Below are 23,764 nucleotides of genomic sequence, written 5' to 3' on the forward strand. Positions count from 1 at the left end.
CATCCACCCGGACCCGCGGGGCTCGCACGCGGCACCCGTTCCTGGCAGCATCGCCGTTGAAAGACAACTTCCTCTTTCGTTTCAACCAAAGTGCGGCCACGTCCGTGCCTTCTCCACGGAATCTTGTGAAAGAGGTTGATGGCGACCCAGACCCCACGATATTCCCGTCTTTTGTGACGAAACCAGCCACTCAGAATGCCCCAGGGCTGCTCCCCGCTCTGTGTCCCCAAGCACGCTCCGGTCTCGCCTGCTGCGGGGCGCCCCTGATCACACGCGGCTCCTTGTCCTGAAACCAGGCCGGGCTGATGCTCGTGAACCTGGAACCTGCCCCGGGCGCCGGTCTCCTGCTCCTCACTCGGCCCTCTGGCCTTCCAGCTCCGCGCGCCCCCAGGGCTGCTCCATTGTGCCGCAGGCTGGGGTTCCCCGCAGACCCCGCACCCCACAGCATCAGAGTAGGGGGCCCCTGAGACCCAGTGAGGGACCCAGCCCCTGGCCAGGCTACTTTCTCCCGGCGCTTTGCCGGCCTGGGGACTTCGGGGACCCCATCTGTCACAGAGCTCTGAGCAAGCTCCCGTCCCCTTAGGCTGTTTGGGATGTCGTGGCCGTTGCTCTGGAGAAGAAACCCTAAAGCCATTAGTTAAGACCCTTTATTTCTTAGTCTAGACACGAGAACAGGTTCCCAGTGCTGACGGGGGTCCTGTGAGTGCCAGGCGGGCGCCTTTCTGAGTGTTCAGCACCGGAAGCGCCCTGGGCCCCCACCCCCCAAGGGGTCGCTCCCTGGGGCCCCGCTCCAGGTGCAGACCGTCCGTGTGGGAGACAAGATGTGCGGATGGGCCGGCCGTGCAGCTGAGTAACGGGGAGACGGCCCCCCAGTGGCGTGTTTTCCCCGTCTGAGGTCACGCCATGCCTGCAGTCAGGACACAAAGAAGAGACGGTTTATTTCTGTTGAACCACAGACAGAGCTACATCAGGGGTGACGTCGCAAGAGAGTCGGCAGCAGTCACACAGCGGGGAGGGGACGGACTGGGAGCCCACGCGCCGCCCTGTGCCCACCTTCTCGTCTGTCCCCTCGGGCACAGCGGACCTCGCACGGGCGACCCCCACACCGGGCAGGAGTGTGGGTCCGCCGGCCGTCCTCTGCAGTCACGCTGAGAGCCACTGCGCGTGCTGCTGCAGCTCCCTGTCACATGGCCTTGCTCAGGGAGGCTGCTGCCACACGTCACCGCAGGAGAGGTGTTGGCTCTGGGCCCGCAGTGAGCCTGAGGAGCAGCCATGAAGTGCTCCGCCTCCCTCCTCCCCGTGTGGGACTCCCGCTCTCGCTTCCACACAACACCCCCGCCCATCCTCCTCCTCTGAAGGGAGTGACACCTGTGGTCACCTGGTGGCCCCCACGTGACAACGCACAGTTCCTGTCGGCTGGCCGTAGGCAGGGCTGGGAAAGTAGGGCGCGGGGAGGGCCCCAGAGGCCCTGGACTGATTGTGCCGGTTTCCTTCAGCGGGGCCGGTGGGTCTGCACAGCGTCACAGACACGTGGCGTGGGAGCGTCGCAGGCTTTGTTCTATGTCAGACCTAAAGGGCGCAGGAGGACGTGGGGAGGGGATGGCGTGTGGTCTGCGTGGATCCGTCTCTGGGGCCATTTGCGGACACACTTCTCTCACTGACATCCGATGGGTTCTGGGCTGGGGGTCTGGCAATGGGCCACCCCGACACATCTCCCCGAGCCGGTGCGACTCCTCCCACCCGGGAAGTGTTGGCGCTGGTTGCTGGGAGCACGTGGGCCAGACCAGGTGGGGACCGTCCCACCTGCAGGGCTGGCAGGTGCTGTTCAGCCCGGCCCCACCTGCGCCCCTGGGTCTCTGCAGCCACCCCAGCCACGGCCGCTGCCGGCGCCCCCGAAACTGTGGCTGAGCCTGTGACAGCCCATGCTGCAGTGACAGCGCGCAGTGGGACACATTTTTCATAGCGTGGACTCAAAGGGAGGCCACACCCACACGAGCTGCGGACGGGCTGGTGTGCGTGGACAGGCAGTGCCGCCTCTTGTTCCCAAGGCAGCGGGTGTGGGTGCAGCGCGCTCCGGCCCCCACGGGCACCCGAGCGGGAGCCTAACCCGACTCCCAGCCTCCGCCGGCCTCTCCTTGGTTTGATTTCAGCCCCACCCGGTTCACACAATTGTGTCCTCGGGAAACTTCCAACTCAGCGTCTGGACGGGGCTTCACCAGGACTGGCCGTCACCGGAAACCCTCCCGATCTCTTTGTCGCTGAGCGGGCATTGGCTTTCTAGAAGCAGGCGTCGGCTTCCCCAGGGGGAGAGGGTGCAGCGCCCAGCTGAGCAGTGCGCCTCGGGAGCAGACCACTTCCGCTCCGGCCAGGCTGGCCCAGCGATGAGCGCGGGCCCTTCCCTCTCAGCCCCTGCCCTGCTGCCAGGATGGCCTCTTGCCCTTCCTTGCCGTCCACTCCCACGCAGCGTGGACACCAGTTCCAGGGCCCCTCCTCCTCCAGCCTGTGCAGTCCCCATGCCCTGGAGCTGCCCAGCCGCCTGCCTGGTGCTCCCGCTGGTTTTGGGCAGATGCCCCAACCTCCATGTCTTGGGTCATTGCTGCCCTGCCGACCTGTCCTCCACCCCTGCAGGGCCCCCGTCTCCTTGGGTCAGGGCCTCCTGACCTTCAGCCTCGGGTCCCATTCCCGACAGGAGGGGTCTCTCGCCCAATACGGTAGCTTCCTGAGCCGTGGGAGCGGCACTGGCTTGAAGGCCAGACAGGCATGTGGAGCCCCTCACGCTGCGGCAGCTGGGCCTCGCCGTCCCCCTCCGTAATCCGGGGTGAAGCCCTGAGCAGCCTTCACACGGTCAGGACACGTCCCTGCCCTCCCTCTGTCCCTACGGGCCCACCGTGCGTGTGCACACGCGCCCCGTCCTGTCTGCCCAGGTGTCGCGCACACAGATGGGACCCTGCAAAGGGCACTTGGGGAGTGTCGTCGTCGTTGGGCGATCCTGGTGTCCTCGGGTCACCTCCCGCGTCCCCGCGAAGTCCTGGGAGGGAGGGGCCGTGCAGCACATGCTGTGTGAGGGGAGGGGGGTGCAGGGCCCGGCACCCTGGGGTGTGGGGCAAGGCGCAGGCGCCCCCCAGCGCCTTCCCCTCACACAGGGCACGTCAGCTCCCAGAAATCCGAAGAGAATCCGACGCCCCTGGGACCCCAGTGCTCGCCAGGAAGTCCTGCCCTTTTCCGACTCCCATTTCCTTCTAGAAAGATCCCTGCACAGAAGAATGCCCCGGGGCTCCCGCAGCCGCCCGCCCCTGACCCACCCCCCACCTCTCTCCCCAGGGGTCTCCTTTAACAGCGTCTACACGCAGATTTGGAGGGTCCTGCTGCATCTGGCCGCGGACCCCTACCCGGACGTGTCCGACCTCGCCATGAAGGTGCTCAACAGCATCGCATACAAGGTACGCGTAGCTGCCCGGCCCAGCCTGCCCCTCGGCTCAGCTCCACGCACACGGGGCTCCCGCGGGGGCACATGTCCTGCGACCGCCTCCCCTGTCCGCGCCCCAGGTGACAGCTGCCCAGCCTCGGGGCCTGTAGCAGTCACCCTCGTTCCTGACGTCTCCTACGTACGACCCGCTGGCTGAAGGGACCTGCCAAGACCCCCGTTAGCGCCAGTTCCCGCTCTCGGTCCCTCTTGCTCCCGCTCGGTCGGCACCCCCTGTCCCGCGCTGTTTCTCCTGCTCCCTCTGGGTGTGACTCGCTCTCCCGACTCGTTTCCAAAGGGGGGCGCGCGGGTCGTTGGCTCGAGTCCCTCTTCTCTGGGGACTATGAGCCCCCGTGTCTCCTCGTGAGCCCCAGGAGTTGCTGGCGTTCCTCCCTGGGGTTCTTCCCACCCAAGGGTGTTCGCCCCACCCAGCAGCACAGCGCACTGAGGAAGCAGCAGAGTGGGAGGGGGGTTCTGGGGCCATCGGGGCTCTGAGTCACCGCCCCAGCGCAGGTCCCATGTACAGCCCGTGTTTCAGAGGTGTGTGCCCGCTGATGTCCTCCCTGCAGCCCCCAGGGTCCCAGAGGTTTCACCATCAGCTCTCCCTGCTGGCCTGGTCGTCTTGAGGTGGCTCATACAGATTACGGTTTCTTAGTTTAAATTTCTTTTCTCTTTTTAGACTTCTTCTTTTTTCTTTTTCTTTTTTTTAAAGTATATTTTATTGATTATGTTGTTACAGTAGTTCCAATTTTTCTCCCCTTTGCTCCCCTCTGCCCAGTACTCCCCTTCCCCAGCAATCCCACCCCCCTTAGTTCATGTCCATGGGTCGTGCATATACGTTCTTTGGCTTCACCATTTCCTACATTATTCCTAACATCCCCCTGTCTATTTTGTACCAACCGATTATGCTTCTTAGTCTCTGCACCGTTTCCCCATTTCTCCCCCTCCCCCTCCCAGCTGATAACCCTCCAAATGATCCCCACACCTATGATTCTGTTCCTGTTCTGGTTTGCTTAGTTGGATTTTGTTTGTATTTTCTAGATTCAGTTGTTGGTAGTTGTGAGTTTGTTGTCATATTAGTGTTCATAGTTTTAATCTTTTTTCTTAAGTCCCTTTGACATTTCATATGATAATGGCTTGGTGACAATGAGCTCCTTTAGCTTTGCCTTGTCTGGGAAGCACTTCATCTGCCCTTCCATTCTAACTGATAGCTTTGCTGGATAGAGTGATCCTGGTTGTAGGTCCTTGCTTTTCATCACATTGAATACTGCTTTCCATTCCCTTCCTGCCTGCAAAGTGTGCTCTGAGAAATCAGCTGATAGTCCTGTAGGTACCCTCCTGTAGGTAACTCTCCACCTCTCTCTTGCTGCCCCCAGGACTCTGTCTTTATCTTTCACCTTTGGCATCTCGGTCATGATGCGTCCTGGTGTGGTCCCCTCTGGGTCCAGCTTGCCCAGGACCCTCCATGCTTCCAGGACCTGTATGTTTAGGAAGTTTTCCTCATTTTTTAAATTCTTGCTTCCTCATTCTGTACTAGCTGACTGTTTTTTTCTTCCTTATCTTCCAAATCATTGATTAGAACCCCAGTTTCCTTCCCTTCACCATTGGTTTTGTGTGGATTTTCCTTCGTTTCACTTAGCACAGCCTTCACTTCTTCTCTTATGCGTTTGCTGTACTCAAGCATGTGTGTCAAGCCTGTGAGCATCTCTATCACCAGTGTTTTGAACTCTTCATCTGTTAGGTTGTCTGTCTCCTCATCTGTTAGGTTGGCTATCTCCTTGCCACTTAGTTCTCCCACTGGAACCTTGATCCGTTCACCCTTTTGGGCCATACTTCTCTGTCTCCTCATCCTGAAAGGCTCCTGTGTTTGCCTCTGTGTCCCAGGTAGAGCTGTCACACCTGTTACGTTGTAAGGGGCGGAGCCTTAGGGATTCGTCAGTACAGGGCAACCTGTTTCACCACGTTGTGGTGCTGTATGTGGGGGAGGGGTCCGAAAGGAAATAATGCCGCCCGCCCAGCACTCGCCCCTTTTCCAGGCACCTCTCCCACTTCCGTATGGGACTGGCGCCCCTCTAGCTGCTGCCCTGGCCATTGTTCCCAGAGTGGGTGGGTCTGCGGACGTTCTAGGTCCGTGGGGCCCTTTAAACAAGCGGACTCTGCTGAGAGACCGGCAGTTTCCGCCTCCACCCCCACCCCACGGGTCTGCACAGGCAGAAGCAATGAGGCTTGATGTTCCCCGGTGCTGGGACCGTGGGTTGTGTGGTCTGGTGAGGAGCTGGGAACACTCCCCAGGTGTCCCTCCTGACTTTTTAAAACGCGTGACTGCGCTTTCTGCCAGCCTGTCGCTGCCGCCACCACACCACGTCGTCTCTGCCCTGGCTCCACTCCTACCTGTCTGGATGAGTATTTCTTCTTTATATCTTTGTTTGCTGGACTTACATGCGGTTTGGTTTTTGGAACTTCTGGTTGTCTCTAGTTTTGAGGTAGTTGTATTCCTGCTTAGTTGTGCAGGGAGACGCAGCGTGTCTGTCTACGCCCCCATCTTGGCTGGAAGTCTTCTTTTTAGACTGCTTAAGGGATGATTTTGCTCTTAGGATTTGGGTATGGAGGTGTACATGCATGTGTGTGTCTGTGCGTGTGTGCATTCATGGATCTACATGTCTGTGTGCATGTATGTAGGGCTGGCTAAATAATTGCAATACCATAGCAAAAGCAAGTTCACAAACAATATAACTTCTAAATCAAAAACTAAAAACATATCTTAAAACGTTTATAGTTCAGTTTCCCGCTATTTCTCTCTCATGTGAAGGAGCATCTGGGAAGCATTGGTAAGACACAGAGTTCTGTGGCCGCGCAGTTTCCTGTGCCTTCCTGTCTGTTGGCCGGACGCCGGTGCCGGGGGGCAGCCCCAGGCACGTGACCCCTCGCAGGTCCAGAGCCAGCGGCCCACTGTCCCCCAGGAGGGACCGGGGCGGATGGCGGGTCCCCGGCAGGAGCCACAAGCCCCTCGTTTGCCAACTACGTCCTCGTCACCGTCATTTCCAAATGTCCCCAAACCCTCCTGGGAAACAGAAAACAGAGTCACTTTCTCCCCGGCTGCCGGGGTCTGGATGGCACGAGTCCTGGTGTGACATGTCAGCCTGCAGTTGGCGCTGGCGGTCCCGCAGCCCCCGGAGCCCAGGGAGCTCCCTCCCAGCTTCACAGGGCCCGGCCTCCCTAGCCCTGCCGGCCACCTGGGCTCCGCCGGGGGCCACCCACTCTGCGCCCCAGCGGACAGTTGCTAGAAAGCAAAACAGTAGTCATTTCACCTGTGGGGTGACGTTGGGGGACATTTCTGGCTGGAACCTTCATCAGTGGCGAGGGTTCCTGGGCCCAGGCCTTTCCTGCTGAAGCCCCTGGAGAGCACCCCATCCTGCGCCAGTCCTGCAGCCTCGGCTCGTCGCCAGCTGACCGTCCGTGTCACGCGTCCCCTTGCTCTTCCAGGCCACCGTGAATGCCCGGCCACAGCGCATCCTCAGCACGTCCTCACTCACCCAGTCGGCGCCCGCCAGCCCCACCAACAAGGGCGTCCACATCCAGCAGGCGGGGTGAGTGGCACGTCCCTGCCCCAGGTGTCCAGGCGTCCCCTCCGTCCCACTGCCAGCTCTGCACACTGCCTCCCCTGCTCCTTTCACGCTCCTGCGTGCTTCCAGCCGGAGCCCCTCTCCTGCCTCCCTGGCACAAACGGAGCAGGCCGCTCACTCCGAGTTTGTGAGGGAAGGCCTGCGTGCCACAGCGTCACCAGCGGTGGGACCCGTGCTCACCACGGGAGGGAGGCTGTGCCGGCCGGTTCACCGAGCCCCGAGCCAGCTGGCCTGTCCCGCGTTGTTTCGAGCTCGTCCCTAGAACCTTCTGGGGCCATTGACTCAGCACCTGCAGCTGGTGTTTGGGGGTCACGTGGACAGGTCGGGGGGCTGTGGGCATCCGAGCTGACGGCCCCAGATCCCGTGGCTGTAGCTGGGGACGGTGGGCCCGGGAGAAGCTGCCGGTGTTGGGGTCAGGGTGGCGGCTTAGGGCAATGCCATGTCTCTTCTCTCCGACGGCAGAGGCTCCCCTCCGACGTCCAGCGCAAGCAGCTCCAGCCCGACCAGTGACGTGGCCAAGCAGCCGGCCAGCCGTGAGCTGCCTGCGGGCCGGCTGGGTGCCGCCGGGCCCGCAGGGGCGCAGTACACGCCGCACTCCCACCAGTTCCCCCGCACCCGGAAGATGTTCGACAAGGGCCCAGACCAGGTGTTCACCCGTGCGCGCCGCGTGACGCTGACTTTGAAACGCAGGTCCCGGTGGGGGACGGGGGCCAGGGGCTCCGCCCCCCAACCTCATGAGGCCGGTCCGTGAGCCCGCCACCCCTGGGTGAGCTGCTCTGGGCAGCACCCACGTGACGAGACGCGGCCAAGCCGCTGGAGTGCTTTCCCCTCATGAGAAAAGCGTTTGCCTCTTGCGTTTCGGGACGGGGGCACAGGTGGCCGCTGCTGAGGGTGACGGCCCGCCTCATGGGCGAACACCTGGGCTAGGCCCTCGGGCCTTGGCCACGGACACGCGGGCTACACAGGTTGCTGGGGCTGTGATGGCAGATGCCCATGTAGGCTCACACGGCCTGCAGAGCCAGGAGGGCACGCTGGCGATGAAGATGTCACACATGCGGAGCAAAGGCGGCCTCAGTGCCCAGCGCGCTATCCAGGCTCCAGGCTGGACACTGATGCAGGGCCGCCAGGCAGAGCAGCGGGGTGCTGGGTGCTCGCTGTCCCCAGGCTGGTCCGGGAGCACAGCACCATGGCAGCCGGTGGCATGCAGTCCCCACCAGGCGCGTTGACACCTGTCCCCGTGTCCGGCTGTGGGATTTTCCACCCGAAGAGCCTCCCTGGGTGGCGAGGCTCCTCTCTGAGGGTCCCCTTCTGTCCCGCCACCCCGTGCACTGCGGGGACTTCCCAGACCAGGAACTCTGATGATAACAGCCAGCCTTCGTGGGTCCTGCCGTGCGTGCCACAGCGTTTAATGGGCAGTGCCGTGCTTTAGGTGTGATGCTTACGAGTCCCGGGCGGCCTTGCGCTCTGTCAGGAGCCCCTTCTCCCAGGGCCCAGCCCCAGAGCCCCGCCCTCGGCCAGGTGCCTGTGCGCTGCCTGCAGCTTGTGGGGACCTGGGACCTGGCACAGATAGGCCTATCCAGCTGGCTCAGGACGGGGACAGTCCGAGCCACACACTGGCCCCTGCGCATGAATCCAGGTCGCCCTCCCTGGCGCCAGGTCCTAGAGCCCTGTCCTCACCCTCGTGTCCCGTATGCTGCCTGCCGCTGCCTTTTGTTCACAGTCTGAACTGTCTGCACGCACAGAGGGGCGGGGTGGCCTGACTGACGTGTTTCTGTCCCCTTCTCCCCTCCCCACATGACTGGAAGACCGCAGACGACCCGGATGACACAGCCGGACACAAGAGCTTCATCTCGGCCACCATGCAGACGGGCTTCTGCGACTGGAGCGCCCGGTACTTCGCCCAGCCTGTCATGAAGGTACCGCGCAAAGTCCGCCCTGGGGTCAGGCACACGCCTCACAGCTCCTTGGGCCACGCTTAGGACCCTCAGAGCCTCCCTCTGGGGCTCCTGTCCCACCACACCTGTGATGGCTCGAAATCACTCTTGTGGTAGCGGGTATTCGCAGCTCAAATAAAAGAGCCAAAGAAGCAGACTTCATTTACCTTCCCGTCTGCCCTGAAGACAGAGGGAGAGGGTGCCTGTGTGCGATGCCACATCTCGTCCCAACTGACGAGGCCACTCTGGCCTGTCTGCTCCCTCCTGTCCCCAGGCCTTGCCCGGGCAGCTCTGTGCTCTGGGGACCAGTCTCGCTGTTTATAAAGCCCCATCCTCCGGGCTGATTCTGTTGCATCTGGCTTACTCTGCCCGACTGCCTCTCAGGTTCAATTCTGCCACGGCCGGGATGTGAAGTGTCCCTGTCGCCGCAGGTGGAGCCATACGTTCTCAGGAGCTGCAGGGCCTGTCTGCAGACTCCTCTGGTCGCGGGCTCCTTCCTAGAAAACGTCCCCGGAAATGTCCCCTCCCCCGTGCAGCTTCCTGGGAATGGCAGCTGCAGCTCCTTCTTAATCACACAGCAAGTGCCCTGTCCGAGCAGTTCCCAGCAAGTGCTTGGACTCTGTTCCTCCTGCTCTCTCCTCTCACCTGAGTGGGACTGATTTTTGCTGATGAAAGCACAGAACCCTTGCCGTCATGCCTGTGGCAGGCAACGAGCTCTGACTTGCTGGGCCCGACGTTCCAGCACACGGTCCGGCTGTTGGCACCAGTGCCTTGCACAGCCACGCCCCGACCCAGCCGCTCGTTGGCTGATGTGCGGGCTCAAGGGAGTGGCCGCGGTGGGATAATCTGTGTGTGGTTCATACGGCCAAACCGGGGTCCTGCTGGGTGTCCCTCCTGTCACGTGACATGCTTGGTACGACATTACTGGAGCCGTTTAAAAACTAAGCTTCAAAATCAGCATAAGGAAATGCTTCTGGTAAAGTCTTTAGAGAGAAGGAAAAGCAAGGCACAGGCTGTGTGCAGAGTGGCCACAGGTGTGACATAGTCACGGCTGTGTGGTCCTCGTGTCCATGTGGCACATTCCCGTCTGTGCCCGGGAGCAAGACTGGAAGGCAGCCAGTCCTGACGGGCCTCATGTGACGCGAGGGGGGTGGCACCGAGGCGCTTTCCCAGGACATGTCCTTCCTTCCTGCCTCCTCTCCACGGGCGCCTGCAGTCAGAAAATAGCATTCAAGGGACCAGGTCACTATGGCCTGTGGGACAGTCTGGTGCCGCGGAGCATGTTGCCCGAGACCAGCCCAGCCTGCCGCCGCCCCCATCCCCGCGGCCAGCACGCTGGCCCCCGCAGACTGAGGACTGCGCCCTTCCTAGTCACAGCAGGGACGAGGAGGCCAGCGCTGGGGTTGGCAGCAGGACCCAGCAGGGCATGGGCGCGGATGCCATGGGAGCGCGTTGTCCTTCAGGGTCGTGGTGCCGGCGGCTGAGCCCAGGGTCCAGGTAGCACCAGCAGAGCTCAGGTTCCCGGGACGCTGTCCCGCTGGTGGGGGGCAGCCCGCTGTCCCCAGCTCTGCGTGGCCTGGCCTGCCCTCTCACTGAGGCGGCGGGGGCCGTGAGCCGTGCTGATGTCTCCCAGTAATGCACCGCCTTTCCTGACGGCTTTGAGAGTGCTGTTCTCAGCTGCCTGCCCGTAGCGATGGCGGGGGGTGGGGTGCGGTGGGGGCTGGGGGAGGGGCGCCTCCAGGTGTTCCAAAACTCAGCCCTCCAGCCTTAGAGCGATTCCACTTGTTTCCAAGGCTCTGCCCCCCTCTCTGTGGCGTTGAGACGAGCGAGCCAGGGTGCAAACCCAGCGGCATCGTATCTGTGCCATTGAGTCCGGGCCAGCACCAGGCCCCGAGGGCAGAAGCTCCTCTGCCTTGGTGATCTCTGCGTCCCCGAAGTGTGGCTGGTTCCACCGGGGAGGGTCGTCTGTGCCCCAGCCTGAAGGAGATGGTCCCGTGGCGCGCCGTGTGGCTCCCAGTGCGCGGGGGGGGCTCGGGGCAGGAGGGACCGTCCACTAGGTGTCCCTGGGGCCTCTCACCAGGGGCCTGCAAGGCGGCAGGGGTCTGTTTCCCCTGCCCTGCTGTGCACGCGGCAGCCGTCTCGTGAGCCTGCAGCCTCAGGTGACGAGCTGGGTGTGGTGACTGAGAGCCAAGCTCCGTGATGGTCAGTGGGCTGGTAATGGTGGTTGGGTGGTTTTGAAATCAGTCGTGTGGCTGAATGTGTCAACAGATAAGAGAAACCACAGGGCCGTCTCAGCTGCAGACCAAGGGCTGGACAGAGTCCGTGGCACAGACGCCCCGTAGGCGAGGGACAGACAGGAGCCGAGCCTCTGCAGGCCGCCTGGCATTCTGCGGCCAGCGCCCTTCTCGCCGGGACGAGACGGCGTTTCTTCTCTGAATCAGGACTGAGGCCGGGAGGTCCGACCCCCGCGCCTGCCCGCCGTCCTGCCTGCCCTCCTGGCGGCGCTGCGCTCAGGAGGGATGTGGGCTGGCGACCTCTGTGCAGACGCACACACCTGCGCAGACGGGGGATCAGATAACCTGCGAACGCCGCCGGAACGAGTGAGCTTCGCGGGAGTGAGGATACAGAAATCGGTTGTATTTCTGCCTGAAATTACTCATAAACCATTCACAGTAGCACCAAAACCCAAAAAACCCACGGAATATTCAAATATAAACCATAAAGAAAATGCGTGCAAGATTCAAATTCAGAAAAATACAGAACACTGAAAAAGAAATCAGCCCTGGCTGGAGTGGCTCAGTGGACTGGGCGCTGGCCTGTGAGCCGAAGGGTCGCCGGTTCAGTTCCCAGCCGGGGTCCGTGCCTGGGCTGCGGCCAGGTCCCCAGTTGGAGGCATGTGAGTGCCAACCAGTTGATGCATCTCTTGTGCATGTTTCTCTCCCTCTCTTCCTCCCTCCCTTCCCCTCTCTCTAAAAATAAGTAAATAAAATCTAGAAGAAAAAGAAAGAGAAATCGGAAAAGACCTAGATCAATGAAGACCACGTTTGTGGGTTGGAACACCCAGCAGTGTTTTTCCTAAATTGATGTGTAAATCAATCCAGCCTCTCGGTCCGATTCCCAAGAGTTATTTTTTCCAATCGACAAGCCTATGCTAGAATGTGTGGGGAGAAGCAAAGGGCCCACGCAGCTCTGAGCCAGGACACGGGGTAGTGGGGGAGGGCTCACCGTCCCATCTCGGGGCTCCCTGCGCCGCGGAGGCAGGCAGGGCCCGGGAGGTGGCAGAGACAGCCCGCCGGCCGGTCGGTGGGGCAGAGCAGGCAGCCCGCTGATCCGTGGCAGACGTGCAGAGGCTGCTGCTCCCGTGCAGGAAGGACGGCCTCTCCACGCTGGGTCCGTGGGCCAGAAGGGTGGCCCCCAGCCCACGCCTCGCACCTCCTGCACAAGCCAAGCCCAGCGAGTCATGGCCTCCAGCCACAAAGATCCTGAAAGAAGACCTTTCTGGCAGGGACTGAATAAGATACAGAAGGCACAAGCTCTACAAGGAAAACATGACAAACTTTCCAAGCGACACTTAAGGAAATTAAAACACGAGCCACAGAACGAAGACACATTTGTGAAGCACGTATCTAAAGTTAGCCACCATCACGGACGTGCAGTGACCGCAGGACGTCCCACCGCTCGGCTGTCACAGTGGCTGGCATCAGCTCTGTCAACCTCCCTTCTGGCGAAGACTCGGAGCAGCGGAAACGCAGATGCTGTGGAGCAAATGCAGGCATTACAGACACGGAAACACGTAGCGGCTGCCTCACACACGGAGCACACGCAACCACAGACCCGCCACTCTGCTCCTGGACAGTCACCCGGGAGAAATGAAGCCTTCCGTTCACTCAGAAGCCTTTGGATGCTTCTGGAGGCTTCACCCATCGTCACCAGACGCCAGGAAGAGCCCGGACGCCCTGCGCCTGGCAAGTGTACCGTGGTGGAGCCACGAGACGCGGCGTGAGCCAGACTCAGGGCCACACAGACGGGCCGTTCCCCAAGCATTCTGTAAAGGGCAGAACCCAGCGGCAGGACGGAAGACGGGCGGATGCCGCACAGCTGACAGAGGGGCACTGAGTGTAGGGGACAAGCTGCTCTCCTTCTTGGTGGCGGCGGTGACTGCGTCCTCAACACTCAGAACCCGCCCCCTAGGCAGAGACTTCCTGCGTGAGTTCTGTCTCCGTGGCCCCGGGGTGAGGAAGTGCCATGGGAATGAGGGCCCTAGCCGCTGCCACGCGCAAGGGGACGGGAGCGTCACAGCAGCCCCACGCCGCCGGCACACGCTGAGAGGCGTCCTCGCTGTTCCCGGGTGGGTTGTTGGTAATCGAGGGAAATGGTAAGCCGAGGTGCGGCCCAGAGCAGGCACGCGTCACACCGTCGTGGCCCGTTTCCGCAGAAGCGGAGCTCGGCGTCCGCGGGCGTCGTGCCGCCCCTCGCAGTCCGTCTGCCCCGGGCGGTCCCAGACCTCTTCTGAATTCTGTCCGAGCACCTCCCCTCCCCGATTCACAAGTGCTGCCAGTGAGGCTCGGCTCTGGGTCCCGGTCGGCCGTGCGTGGAGACGCGCTCCCAGAGCCTTGTGGGCACCCCCGCCTTCGTCCCGAGCCCCAAGCCACCCCGTGGGGTCTCGGCGCCGCGGCTCTGTGGCGGCCCGCAGTCATGACCGGTGTCTGTCCGAGCAGAGCCGGGGGTGTCAGGAGTCTGCAGCGTGTCTTCCCATAATCCCGTCGCTCTGCTGCTGACACCCACACTCCTCGCCCTCCCGGGCCAGACGCTCTGCAGAAGCAGGGCCTGGCTTTTGTTTACGCAGAAGCTTTTATTCAGGCTGCAGAGAGGTGGGCAGGGCGGAGCCCCAGAGCGGGGGTTTAGGGCCGACCGCCGAGGGGGAACCAAGCTGCCTGGGTTCCGCTGGTCCTGTCCTGAGCGGCGGCGGGCGCACCCGGCGGTCCACTGCCTCTGCTGCTTCAGGCGTCCCCTGCCCCCTTCCTCCCTGCTGCCGCGCCCACTGTCCCTCTCAGGCTGCATGCAGACCCAGCCCTGCTCTGTGCGTCCCCGTGGCTTGCAGCGCTGTTCCCGGACAGACACGTGGGCCAGGTGCAGAGCCGCAGCACGGCTCCGCTGGAAGGCCTGCCCGGGCCCGTGGTGCCTTCCCGTCCTCGTGGTCCTCGCCGGTCTCCTGGACAGCCAACGGCTCCTACAGCCGCCCTCCTCCAGGTTATGGCCTGAGAGCTGCGGGCACTGGCCCGGCACAGGGACACCAGTCCAAGAGCCCCGTGCCCGCCCTGCCCCTCTGCCGGCTGCTTAGAGAACCCGCCAGACCTGCCCCTCCCCATCCCCACACACTCCGGTGTCCGCAGGGGCCGCGTGGCTCTGCAGAGCTCTGGGTCTCTATTGGGGCCTTGTTGTTTCTCCACATTATGGGTCACGCGTCGTCCTTGCTGTTCTGACAGCTCATAAATGACGCCAACTGTTAAAAGCCTGTGCTCCCTCCCGTCTGCCGGCCTGGGGCTATTTCCCAACCTGTAGCTGCCGTGGGTGCCGGGCACCCTCTGCTGTTTCCTGTCCTCGTCGCTGTTTTGTTGGGAGTGGTTTTGTGATTTTTAAGGGGAAACAAAGAATGGAGCATAAATGAAAAGCTGGAAATCAGAGGCCTGTGGTCCCCTGTGCACAGGCACCGGAAGTGAGGTCAGGGTGTTTTTGTCCTGTAATCAAGGATCACACGGCATCAAGGAGGAGACATTGAATGTCCCAGGTGACCCAGACTCCTGTCCGTGTGGGAGTCCTCGTGTCTCAGCCACGGTCACACGGGCACGTGCGTGTGCGCCCCTTCTCCAGCAGAGCAAACCTCCCCGAGTGCTGGCTGTGGGCTTTGGCCCCAGGAGGGCTCCTGTCTTGACTGCGGAGAGGAGGTCAGCTTCCTCCTTGTGGCCGTGATTTCTCCTGAATTCCGGACGTCACTGCGCTGAGTTACCAAGCAGGGAGTCAGGGTTGGCCAGGGTCGCCCGACACCCTGTGACTGAGGAAACCCGCCTTTATTATTCAAATAAGCGGTCACGTTCTGGATGGACTTGAGCCCCAGCATGGTGTTGGCTGAGCGCAGTTCTCTCTTGCACACGGTTCCACACGCTGCCGGCAGCCCGGCCCACGTGCACGCAGACGGTGAAGTGAGCAGCTTCCTCACACAGAAAGCCGAGGGCGGGGCAGTTTGTCTGCACCCCATGCCAGTGGAGGTGCACCCAGCTCGCTAGAGGCAGCAAACACTGGCTTGGACCCGCCGGGTCTGCAGCTCAGCTCTCCCTGGCGCCCGGCACGGAGGCGGCGGCCACGCATCGTGGCCCAGTTAGGAGGAGCACCGGCCCCCAGAAGAGCCAGCCTGCCTCCCAGCTGCCACGGGCAGCCCTGCCCGGGTCACTCACCTCGGTCACTTCTAAGCTGATGCCCCGTTCCCTTTGGCACCCTAAAAAGAATAAAGGCCAGTCGTCTGTGCACCACCCCCATCTTTCTCTGATTTTGCATTTTCAATGACCTTTCCCTTTCTACTGTCTCAGCCGCGTCTGCTTCTGTCCCCTCCTGCAGAAACCATTCCCGGGTCCTGACCCCTGCTCCTCGCATCTGTGTCTCGAAAGCACGGTGTTCGCTTTGAAAGTGGCACACCCATCACACCTTCTCAGAATGCGACCTCAGCCTCCACTTCTCCGCGGGGCTCTGAGGGGCGGGATCTTAGGTCTCTGCTCCCCAACTGCGTAGGGCCAGCCCTCTGCTGGTCCCAGGTCTCAGCCTCGAAACCCAAGTGTGGAGAGAGTCGGCCCGGGCGCAGGGGGCAGCCAGGTGCTCCTTTCCCAGCCTGAAGCTCGTGGCCTGAGCCCGGCAGCCTGCGTGGGGTGGCCCGTGTGCTGCAGAGCTCAGGGACCAGCCTCTGCTGTGAGGGGCGCTGGGGTGTCGGGGGCACTGGCCAGACCAGAGAGCCCGCCCTTGAGCCTGTGGGAAGAGGAGCATTTTTCTAGCAGGTAACAACTGTTTATTGCCGACCCTAACTTGGTGGGTTTTGTGGCTGCAGATCCCAGAAGAACATGACCTGGAGAGTCAGGTCCGCAAGGAGCGGGAATGGCGGTTTCTGCGCAACAGCCGTGTCCGGAAGCAGGCGCAGCAGCTCATCCAGAGGGGTGAGGGCGGGGGGCAGGGGGAGTCCCCCACCAGGGCCGGGCGGCATGGGGGTGCCTAGCCCAGGGCCCCGCAGAGCCCCAGGGTCCCTCTTGTCTGTCCAGTGGCCTCTGCACACGCATGGGCAGGAGCGGGAGGAGCTGGCCCTCCGCAGGCCCTGGGTCCCGGGTGCGAATCCACAGCCATGTTTGCTGCGAATTGAACCCAGCGTGCGTCTCTCTGCTCAGGTATCACGAGACTGGACGACCAGATCTTCCTGAACAGGAACCCCGGCGTCCCCTCCGTGGTCAAGTTTCACCCCTTCACACCGTGTGTGGCCGTCGCCGACAAAGACAGCATCTGGTAAGGTGTGGGCACCTGCGCCTCCGCTGGGCACAGTCAGCCCGCAGGTGTGAGGTGCGGCCATGCGCACATCCGCCCCTTCCTGCCCTCCCCCTTCTCCCCCCCTCCCCTCCTCCCCCCTAACCTGGGCCGCCGCGGGTGGGAGGGGCTGGAGCCCCCGGCACCAGTGTTGTCCCTCCAGTGTGGGGGGCGGGGCGGTGGCTTCGGTGCCTGAGATGCACCCGCACGGCCGCAGCAGCGGGCTCACTGCCGCCACTGCCTGTGCAGGAGCACGTGTGTTCGTGCAGGCCCCGCCCCCAGGACACGCTCGTCCGCAGGGACCCGTGGCCCCGCCCCTGGCCCCGCCCCCGGCCCCGCCCCCAGGACAGACGCTCGTCCGCAGGGACCCGTGGCCCCGCCCCGGCCCCGCCCCCAGGACAGACGCTCGTCCGCAGGGACCCGTGGCCCGGCCCCGCCCCGCCCCCGGCCCCGCCCCGCACTTCGTGTGTCTGTTCTGGCGGCTCCAGGCCCCTCCCGCCGTCGCCCCTGCGTGGGGCCGGCCTCGCCGGGCCGCTGTCCTGCAGGCCCGCCCCCGAGGCGGCAGGTCGGGATCTCCCTGCCCTGAAGGCTGTGTGACCCGCCGCCACGTGCACAGACCCCTCGCTGACACGCCTCCCATCGGTGGGCGCTGGGCGGCGACCCCTTTTTTTAAAGTATGTTAATCTGACCAGGTTTTATATTTAAGTTCTTTAAAAATAGGTTCCCTTGTGGCACAACTTATAGGGAGATTTAACAAAACAGAATGAAGTCCGCTTTGCTTGTTTATTGAGCGGCTTTTGTGGGAAGAGGAGGCAAGGTCAGCCTCGGGGACCGAGCGCACCTCCGTCTGCAGGGACCCAGCCGGCACCAGAGGCGCTGAGTGTGCCCTCGCACCCGACACTTCAGGCCGCCCACGGGCGTGGGTCCTTTAACATGGATCCCGCGGACACTCGCTGCCCTTAATAGTTGTTACCATGACATCGGCAGTGACAAGTAACCTCAACGATCTCACACTCGGGTGCTTCGCATCTGCCTGGCCGGGCGCCACGTCCCTTCTGTCCATGTACACCCACCCAGCGGTCCGCACTGGCCTCCGCTGCTGACTTTGGTGAATGGAGCTCCGTGCGCGTGCGCACGTCAGCGCCTCTGCCCTGTGCCCCGGGCGGTGCCCCGGCTCCGGCGGCTCTTCTGGTTCTCGGGAACCTCCGTATGGTTCCCACCAGCACGGCTCCAGGGTCCCCGTTTCTCTGCATCCCCCCAATACGCGTCGTCTCTGCTTTGCTGGTGGGGGCCGTGAGGAGGTACACCCTGGGGTTTCATAGCTGTTCCTCTCTTGTTGCCTGAAGTTTCTGGGACTGGGAGAAGGGGGAGAAGCTGGACTACTTCCACAACGGGAACCCTCGGTACACCCGGGTCACCGCCATGGAGTACCTGAACGGCCAGGACTGCTCGCTGCTGCTCACAGCCACGGGTGAGCGGGCGGCACGCGGGGCCCCTGCCCAGACGCAGGGCGGCAGGGGTGGTGGGCAAGGGCCTGCGGGCATCTGCAGAGTCTCCTTCAGCTCTGGCTGTCCCTTCTGGCACAGGGACCTGTGCTGGGTCATGAGTCAGGGCTGCTGTCATTCAGCAGCTGGGACGTTTCTGAGGGGAGGGCCTATCACACGTGGCGGGGTGACCCGTGCCGGCCGGTGTCCTGGGGACTGTCCTCTGGGACCCGGCCCTCCCCTGGCCAGGAGAGGCACCTGCAGCCTTCACGACGCCTGTGAGGAGGATGAGGCAGGGCCCACTGTGACACCAGCCCCCTCTTTGGGTCAGGCTCCCTCCTGCTGGCGGTCCTAGGCTGCCCAGTCCTGCCCCGCACTTCCGAGCCACTGAGACAGCCAGGCTGGTCAGACTGACCGCATGATTTTTCTCTTCTTCCAGAGGGTTCCTGGGCCCCTCTGGGCAGGGCGTGCCAGCGCCATGGCCCCAGAGCCCCCTCACAGGCTGTGGGCCTCACAGTGAGGAGAGGGAAGTGCCGGAGGCCGGCCCGGCTCACTGAGGGTTAGGACAGGTCACACCGGCCCCTCTGCGCCCCAGGAGCAGGGGCAGAGGGTGATGGGTCGGGTGCGGGGGGCCCAGGGGCGGGACCAAGGGCCCTTCCTGTGAGGTCCCAGGGGAGAAGCAGCAGAGCCAGGCAGGCTCACTGCCACAGAGGTCAGGGACGAGGCAGCAGACGGGTGCAGGTGGGGGCCCGTGTTTCTGGGTGTCTCCCGGGGGCCTCGCCCTCCAGCAGCGTGAGACGGAGTGGTCGTCCTGCAGGGGCAGCCGTGGGGCCAGAGACTGGGCTGTGTGAGGGCTGGGGAGACGGAGAGCAAGGTTGCCGGAAGGGTGTGACGCCAGCAGGAGGGAGGACACAGGCCCACACACCCTCCCAAAGCACGTTCCCTGACCGAGAGCCCGTGGCAGGGTCCTGTCTCCCAAGAAGGTGTGCACGCGCGTGTGTATGAGTGTGTGTGTGCGCGTGCGTGTGGCACAGACAGGAAGTGGGGGTATGGGGGTAAGAGCAGGGCACATGGGGTGAGCCAGGGCCAGCGGCTCTGCCCAGCAGGTAGCCTGAGGGCGCAGCGCCCCTGCTGTGTGCGCCTGAGCGAGGGCCGCGCGGTCCTCTTCGCTGCTCCCCGGCGCCGCGGAGCCAGGGCTGCACACTGATCACCTTCTCTTCTCTCCCCAAGATGACGGTGCTATCAGGGTCTGGAAGAATTTTGCCGATTTGGAAAAGAATCCAGAAATGGTGACCGCTTGGCAGGGGCTCTCGGACATGCTGCCCACAACCCGCGGTGCGTCCTCCCCGGGGACCAAAGGAGGTCCCAGGGCGCTGGGAGGGGTCCGGAGGCTTGCAGTTCCGCGTCCCTTCTGGGTGACGGCTCCCACAGGCCGTTGAGTTCATGTCCGATTCTGGAATCGGGCACCAGCCAGCTTCCTCCAGTCTCAGGAAAGCCCTTCTGCCTGGGAGATGGGCCATGTGGGGCGTCACCGGCCGGCATGCACGCACCTGTGCCCAGCCCTCATCCCTGGCTTGAAGGGAGTGTTGCTGGGAAAAGCTTTGTCGCTGGCAGGGCCGGGGACCTGTGTTCTGTGCTGTTAGCACCCAAATCAACTCCTGTGTGGGGTGAGTGCGCCGTGGTGGTCGGCCACGCACTTTTGTCTGGGTGGGGGAGCCGCGTGCATGCCCCTGACCGGCCCCGGGCTGGCAGAGCTGAGCTGTGTGGCCGCACGCGCAACTGGGGTGACAGGTGCCGGCCGGCCAGCTAGGGCCTGGGCGGGAGTCCCCAGGGCCCTGGGTCTCAGCTCACGGGCTCGCGGGTTTGCTCCTGCAGCAGCAGCCGCAGGCTCTCGGGTCAGGTGGTCACAGGGCTGCTGTCGACGCAGAGGCCCGTCTCTGTTCTTCCTGCCGACCTGGGATTCCGCCCCTCTGTCCACCTTCCCCGGCCTTGTCCACGTCCTGTCCTTGTGTAGCCACAGTCTTTGCCGCCAGTGCCTGGGTCCCCTTCTGTCCCCTCCGTCCCAGCACCTGTCCTGGGGGACACTCACCCACGGCGGTGACTTCAGGAGGGAGGAGCTTCGTCTGGCCACTAAGACGAACAGCTCCCAGGCAGACAAGTCTTGTATGGTGTTTAACAAGGCAGCCGTGTTTCCACATCTTTGTTCAGAAACAAGCTGGTCACCCGTGTGCACCCAAACCCACCCAGCAGCCACTTCGTGTTGCCCAGGCCCCTCCAGGCCAGGCCGGGTGCTGGCGGGGTGGCGGGCAGCAGTCGCGGGGATCCTCCGTCTCTGCCTCGTCTCATTTCTGGGACCGCCAGGCGCCGTCTCCCGCGTTCCCCTGCCTGTCACTCTGGCTGCACCGGCGGGTGTGCTCCTGGTCGCTGCCCTCCCTGAGCTGCCAGCCCCGTGTCCCCACCCACAGACCTCCCTCCCGCCACACGGCCGCACACCTGCATTTCCGAGCACTTGGGCGCCTGGAGTTTGGTGCCACAGCCCTTCCGCCCTCCCTTCTGGGGCATTCCGGCCGAAAACCCCGCCGCTGGAGCTTTGACGTTTGTCAGGCGAACGCTTGCCGGGCAACAGGCTGCGGCCTGGCCGCTCCCGCCCGGCTCCTTCCCTCCGCTGCCTGGTGCCCTCCTGAGCCTGTGCTCGGTCTGACGGGGCCTGTTTGGTCTGCCCGGCTGGCTCGGGAAGACCCACATCCGGTGTCCTTCCCTGGTCCCAAAGCTCTCTCCATCTCGACCACAGTAAGCAGGGAGGTGGATGTCTTCTCTGGCCTGTGGCCGCCCAGGGCTGGGAGCAGGAGCTGCTCCCCCCTCCCCCCGCTTGGTGCCTTCGTTCCCACGCCGGCCGCGCCCTCCGGGCCGGCAGAGGGTGAGGGCTGTGCTTTTCCTCCTCTGTTCCATCCACGAAGACCCACCCGATACAAACCCACCCGTCTGCACCGCCAGGCTGGCTCCACACGGTGCTTCCGCCGCTCGGCCCCGCAGCCGTGGCTGCCGCCTTCCGCTGTCCGGGGCGCAGCCGCGGGGCCCGCACAGAGCTGCTCCGCCTGCCGTGTCTCCCAGAGGTTCCGGCAGCCGGTGCTCGAGGCGGGTGCCGCTCTGGCTCCATCGCAAAGGGGCTCCGTTTATACTCAGTGTTACAAAGCAAGTCCTTGTCCTCTCTTCGTGTCACTGTAGGCAAATGCAGAGACGGGGCCTTGCCAGTCCAGTCAGCAAGTATAGCTCGTGGCCTGTGATTGCAGAGTCCAGGCTGTGCGTCCTCTGCAGGAAGCAGACAAGCGTAGGGAGGGCAGTGTCCCGCGTGGGGGACGTGTGCCCTGGGAGGCAGAAGACAAGACGTTCCCAGGGATGTCAGGACCCACCTTTCAGTGTTTCATAAAGAACTCGTCTAGTGAAAAGTTCAACATGAAGGAGGAACGGCTAGACCAGAGAAAGCGGGAACCTCGCCTGATGCCCGCTCCTCAGCTCCAGGGAGGAGAGCAAAGGGAGCAGGAGGCGGCCGCCGCGATGATGGCCAGCCAGACAGCTTCCTCCAGAAAGGGCGTGCGCGGGCCTCCGAGACCCCCGGCAGGCTCGCCGCCTCTGGGAACCTACAGAGGAGCCGCAGGGCCGCCTCTGTGCTGAGGCCCGGCGAGGGGTCGGGGGCAGGAGGCCGCATCGTCCGTAGCTGGCCAGAGCGACGTGGCATGGCCGTGGGTCCCCAGGGCAGCTCCTTCCCCCTGTGACAGAGCCCAGGACAGGTCAGAGCCCCCCAGAGAGCATCGTGTGCATGAACGTGACTGTGAGGTCACCAGACCGGCCAGCTGTGGCCGGGCGTCTAGGACGGTGTCCTGGAGGATGCTGTCCCTCCAGCAGACGCTGGGATCTGGGGAAGGCTCCACATTGTTGCTCCAACCAGAGACCTGGACTTGGGGTGCACGGGGAGCCTCAGCCGGAGCTCGCATGGGGTTGGGGACCCATGCAGTGGGCTGGCGAGTGTCTGCCCTGACCAGGCTGCCACGGTGACACGGGTGACCACTGTCTCTCCAGGAGCTGGGATGGTGGTGGACTGGGAGCAGGAGACCGGCCTCCTCATGAGCTCAGGGGACGTGCGCATCATCCGGATTTGGGACACAGACCGTGAGGTGAAGGTGCAGGTAACCGCCCGGTGCCACCCCCCGCCCTCGACCCTCGCCTACCGTCCTTGCAGAAAACCAAGGTTGAGGGTCACTGAGCAGCCGTGACAGTGCCACTACCCCTGGGGATGGGGGCCCGGACGAGAGGGGCCTCGGTGCTGGGAGCGCAGCAGGACCCGGAGCCTTTGGAAGCCAGCTGGCCCGTCCGGACGCAGTGGTGACGCCGTCACCCTGCCCAGCAGCGTTACCAGGCCTGGGCCAGTCCTTATCATTTTCACACATCAGTCTGTGCCAATTAGGGGGCAGCAGAGCACAATGGGGGGAAGCGCGTTAGATGAGTCACGCCCTTTGGCGTCCCGGTTTAATAAAGAGCTGGGAGGACATCGGTCTTGCCTCAAACGCCCGGGAAAGTGATGGCCGGGCAGCGTCCCCGGGGTGCCCAGCGAGGCCGCCTCCCAGCTGCTCCCGCCCGCCCTGGCCTCTTGCCCACTGGTTAGACAGGAGCCGGGGCGGGAGGCTGGCTCAGCTCCTGCTCCAGATCTAACGTAGAAAGGGGGGCGGGGGGGAGTTGGGGTGCTGCAGGCGTGGCCCCTTTGCCCCGTCCTCACGTTCTGCGCTCGTGCAGTCAGCTCTGTCGTGCCACCTCTAGGGACCGTGCTGGCCAGGCTGGCCCTCCCTGCTCAGGTCTGAGGCCCCTGATCGGGCAGAGGCAGGGGGACCACCTCCCAGGTCCCTCCCGCCGTTGAAGCCCCCACGACGGCCGCTCCCCCACCTGCAGAGTCCCTCCGGTGCCGGTGGCGTTGCTGAGAGAGCAGACCTCCCAGGCCGGAAGCGTCCTCACCCCTCGTGCGGGCCATGTCCCCGCCTGCTCGTTCCTGCCCGGGCGCGGCGGCACTGCTGCCCTCTCCACCTTCCCAGCCGCCAGGAGGAGCTGCGGGGAGCGGGTTACAGGCTCACCTCCCGCCAGACCCTCCCTGGGCTGAGGAGGAGTTTTCACCAGGAGCGAGGGGGGTTCCTCCTGCCCGAAGAGCTTCAGCTTTCCTTTTAGGAAAGAGGCAGATGCCAAAAAGTGTAACTGGCACTGAACACCCGTTGTTACCCAACGTATTTGCCAGTCATGGCCCTGGGGACCGGGTCTCAGGCACTGTCCTCCTGGCCTGTCATTCACATGCCCAGTGGGCCTGACTCAACCCCTGGTGGCCCCAGCCCGTCCCTCAGTCTCCTCGGGCCTTTGATGGCTTCCCTGGTGGAGAGAAGGCGCAGTTCCTGGCCCAGATGACGGCTCCACCCCATGGGCCTCAGCGGGTCTCTGCTCTGCCTTAGGACATCCCCACCGGCGCCGACAGCTGCGTCACCAGCCTGTCCTGCGACTCCCACCGGTCGCTCATCGTTGCCGGCCTCGGCGACGGCTCTGTCCGCGTCTACGACAGGAGGATGGCGCTCAGTGAATGGTAACTCGGCTGAGCCTTCCCGCCAGGCATCCCCCTGATGCCAGGGGTCGCACTCCCGCCGGGTGGCTGGGCCCAGGCAAAGTGAGCCC

At 63.4% G+C, this 23,764-nt stretch overlaps 1 protein-coding gene across 1 annotated transcript in view; it reads left to right on the forward strand.

Annotated features, from left to right (window-relative positions):
- Positions 1-23,764, forward strand: part of RPTOR (regulatory associated protein of MTOR complex 1) — a 118,644-nt gene that overhangs the window by 92,713 nt on the left and 2,167 nt on the right. The window contains exons 21-30 of the mRNA XM_090257810.1: positions 3,322-3,440; positions 6,947-7,050; positions 7,549-7,732; positions 8,892-9,002; positions 16,114-16,219; positions 16,445-16,559; positions 17,924-18,048; positions 19,292-19,396; positions 22,139-22,245; positions 23,548-23,675. Coding sequence (XP_090113936.1) covers positions 3,322-3,440; positions 6,947-7,050; positions 7,549-7,732; positions 8,892-9,002; positions 16,114-16,219; positions 16,445-16,559; positions 17,924-18,048; positions 19,292-19,396; positions 22,139-22,245; positions 23,548-23,675 — 1,204 coding nt within the window. The remainder of the gene's footprint in view (positions 1-3,321; positions 3,441-6,946; positions 7,051-7,548; positions 7,733-8,891; positions 9,003-16,113; positions 16,220-16,444; positions 16,560-17,923; positions 18,049-19,291; positions 19,397-22,138; positions 22,246-23,547; positions 23,676-23,764) is intronic.

Source organism: Furipterus horrens, unplaced genomic scaffold, assembly GCF_987537825.1.
Source record: "Furipterus horrens unplaced genomic scaffold, mFurHor1.1.pri manual_scaffold_11, whole genome shotgun sequence".
In the NCBI taxonomy this organism is placed as follows: domain Eukaryota; kingdom Metazoa; phylum Chordata; class Mammalia; order Chiroptera; family Furipteridae; genus Furipterus; species Furipterus horrens.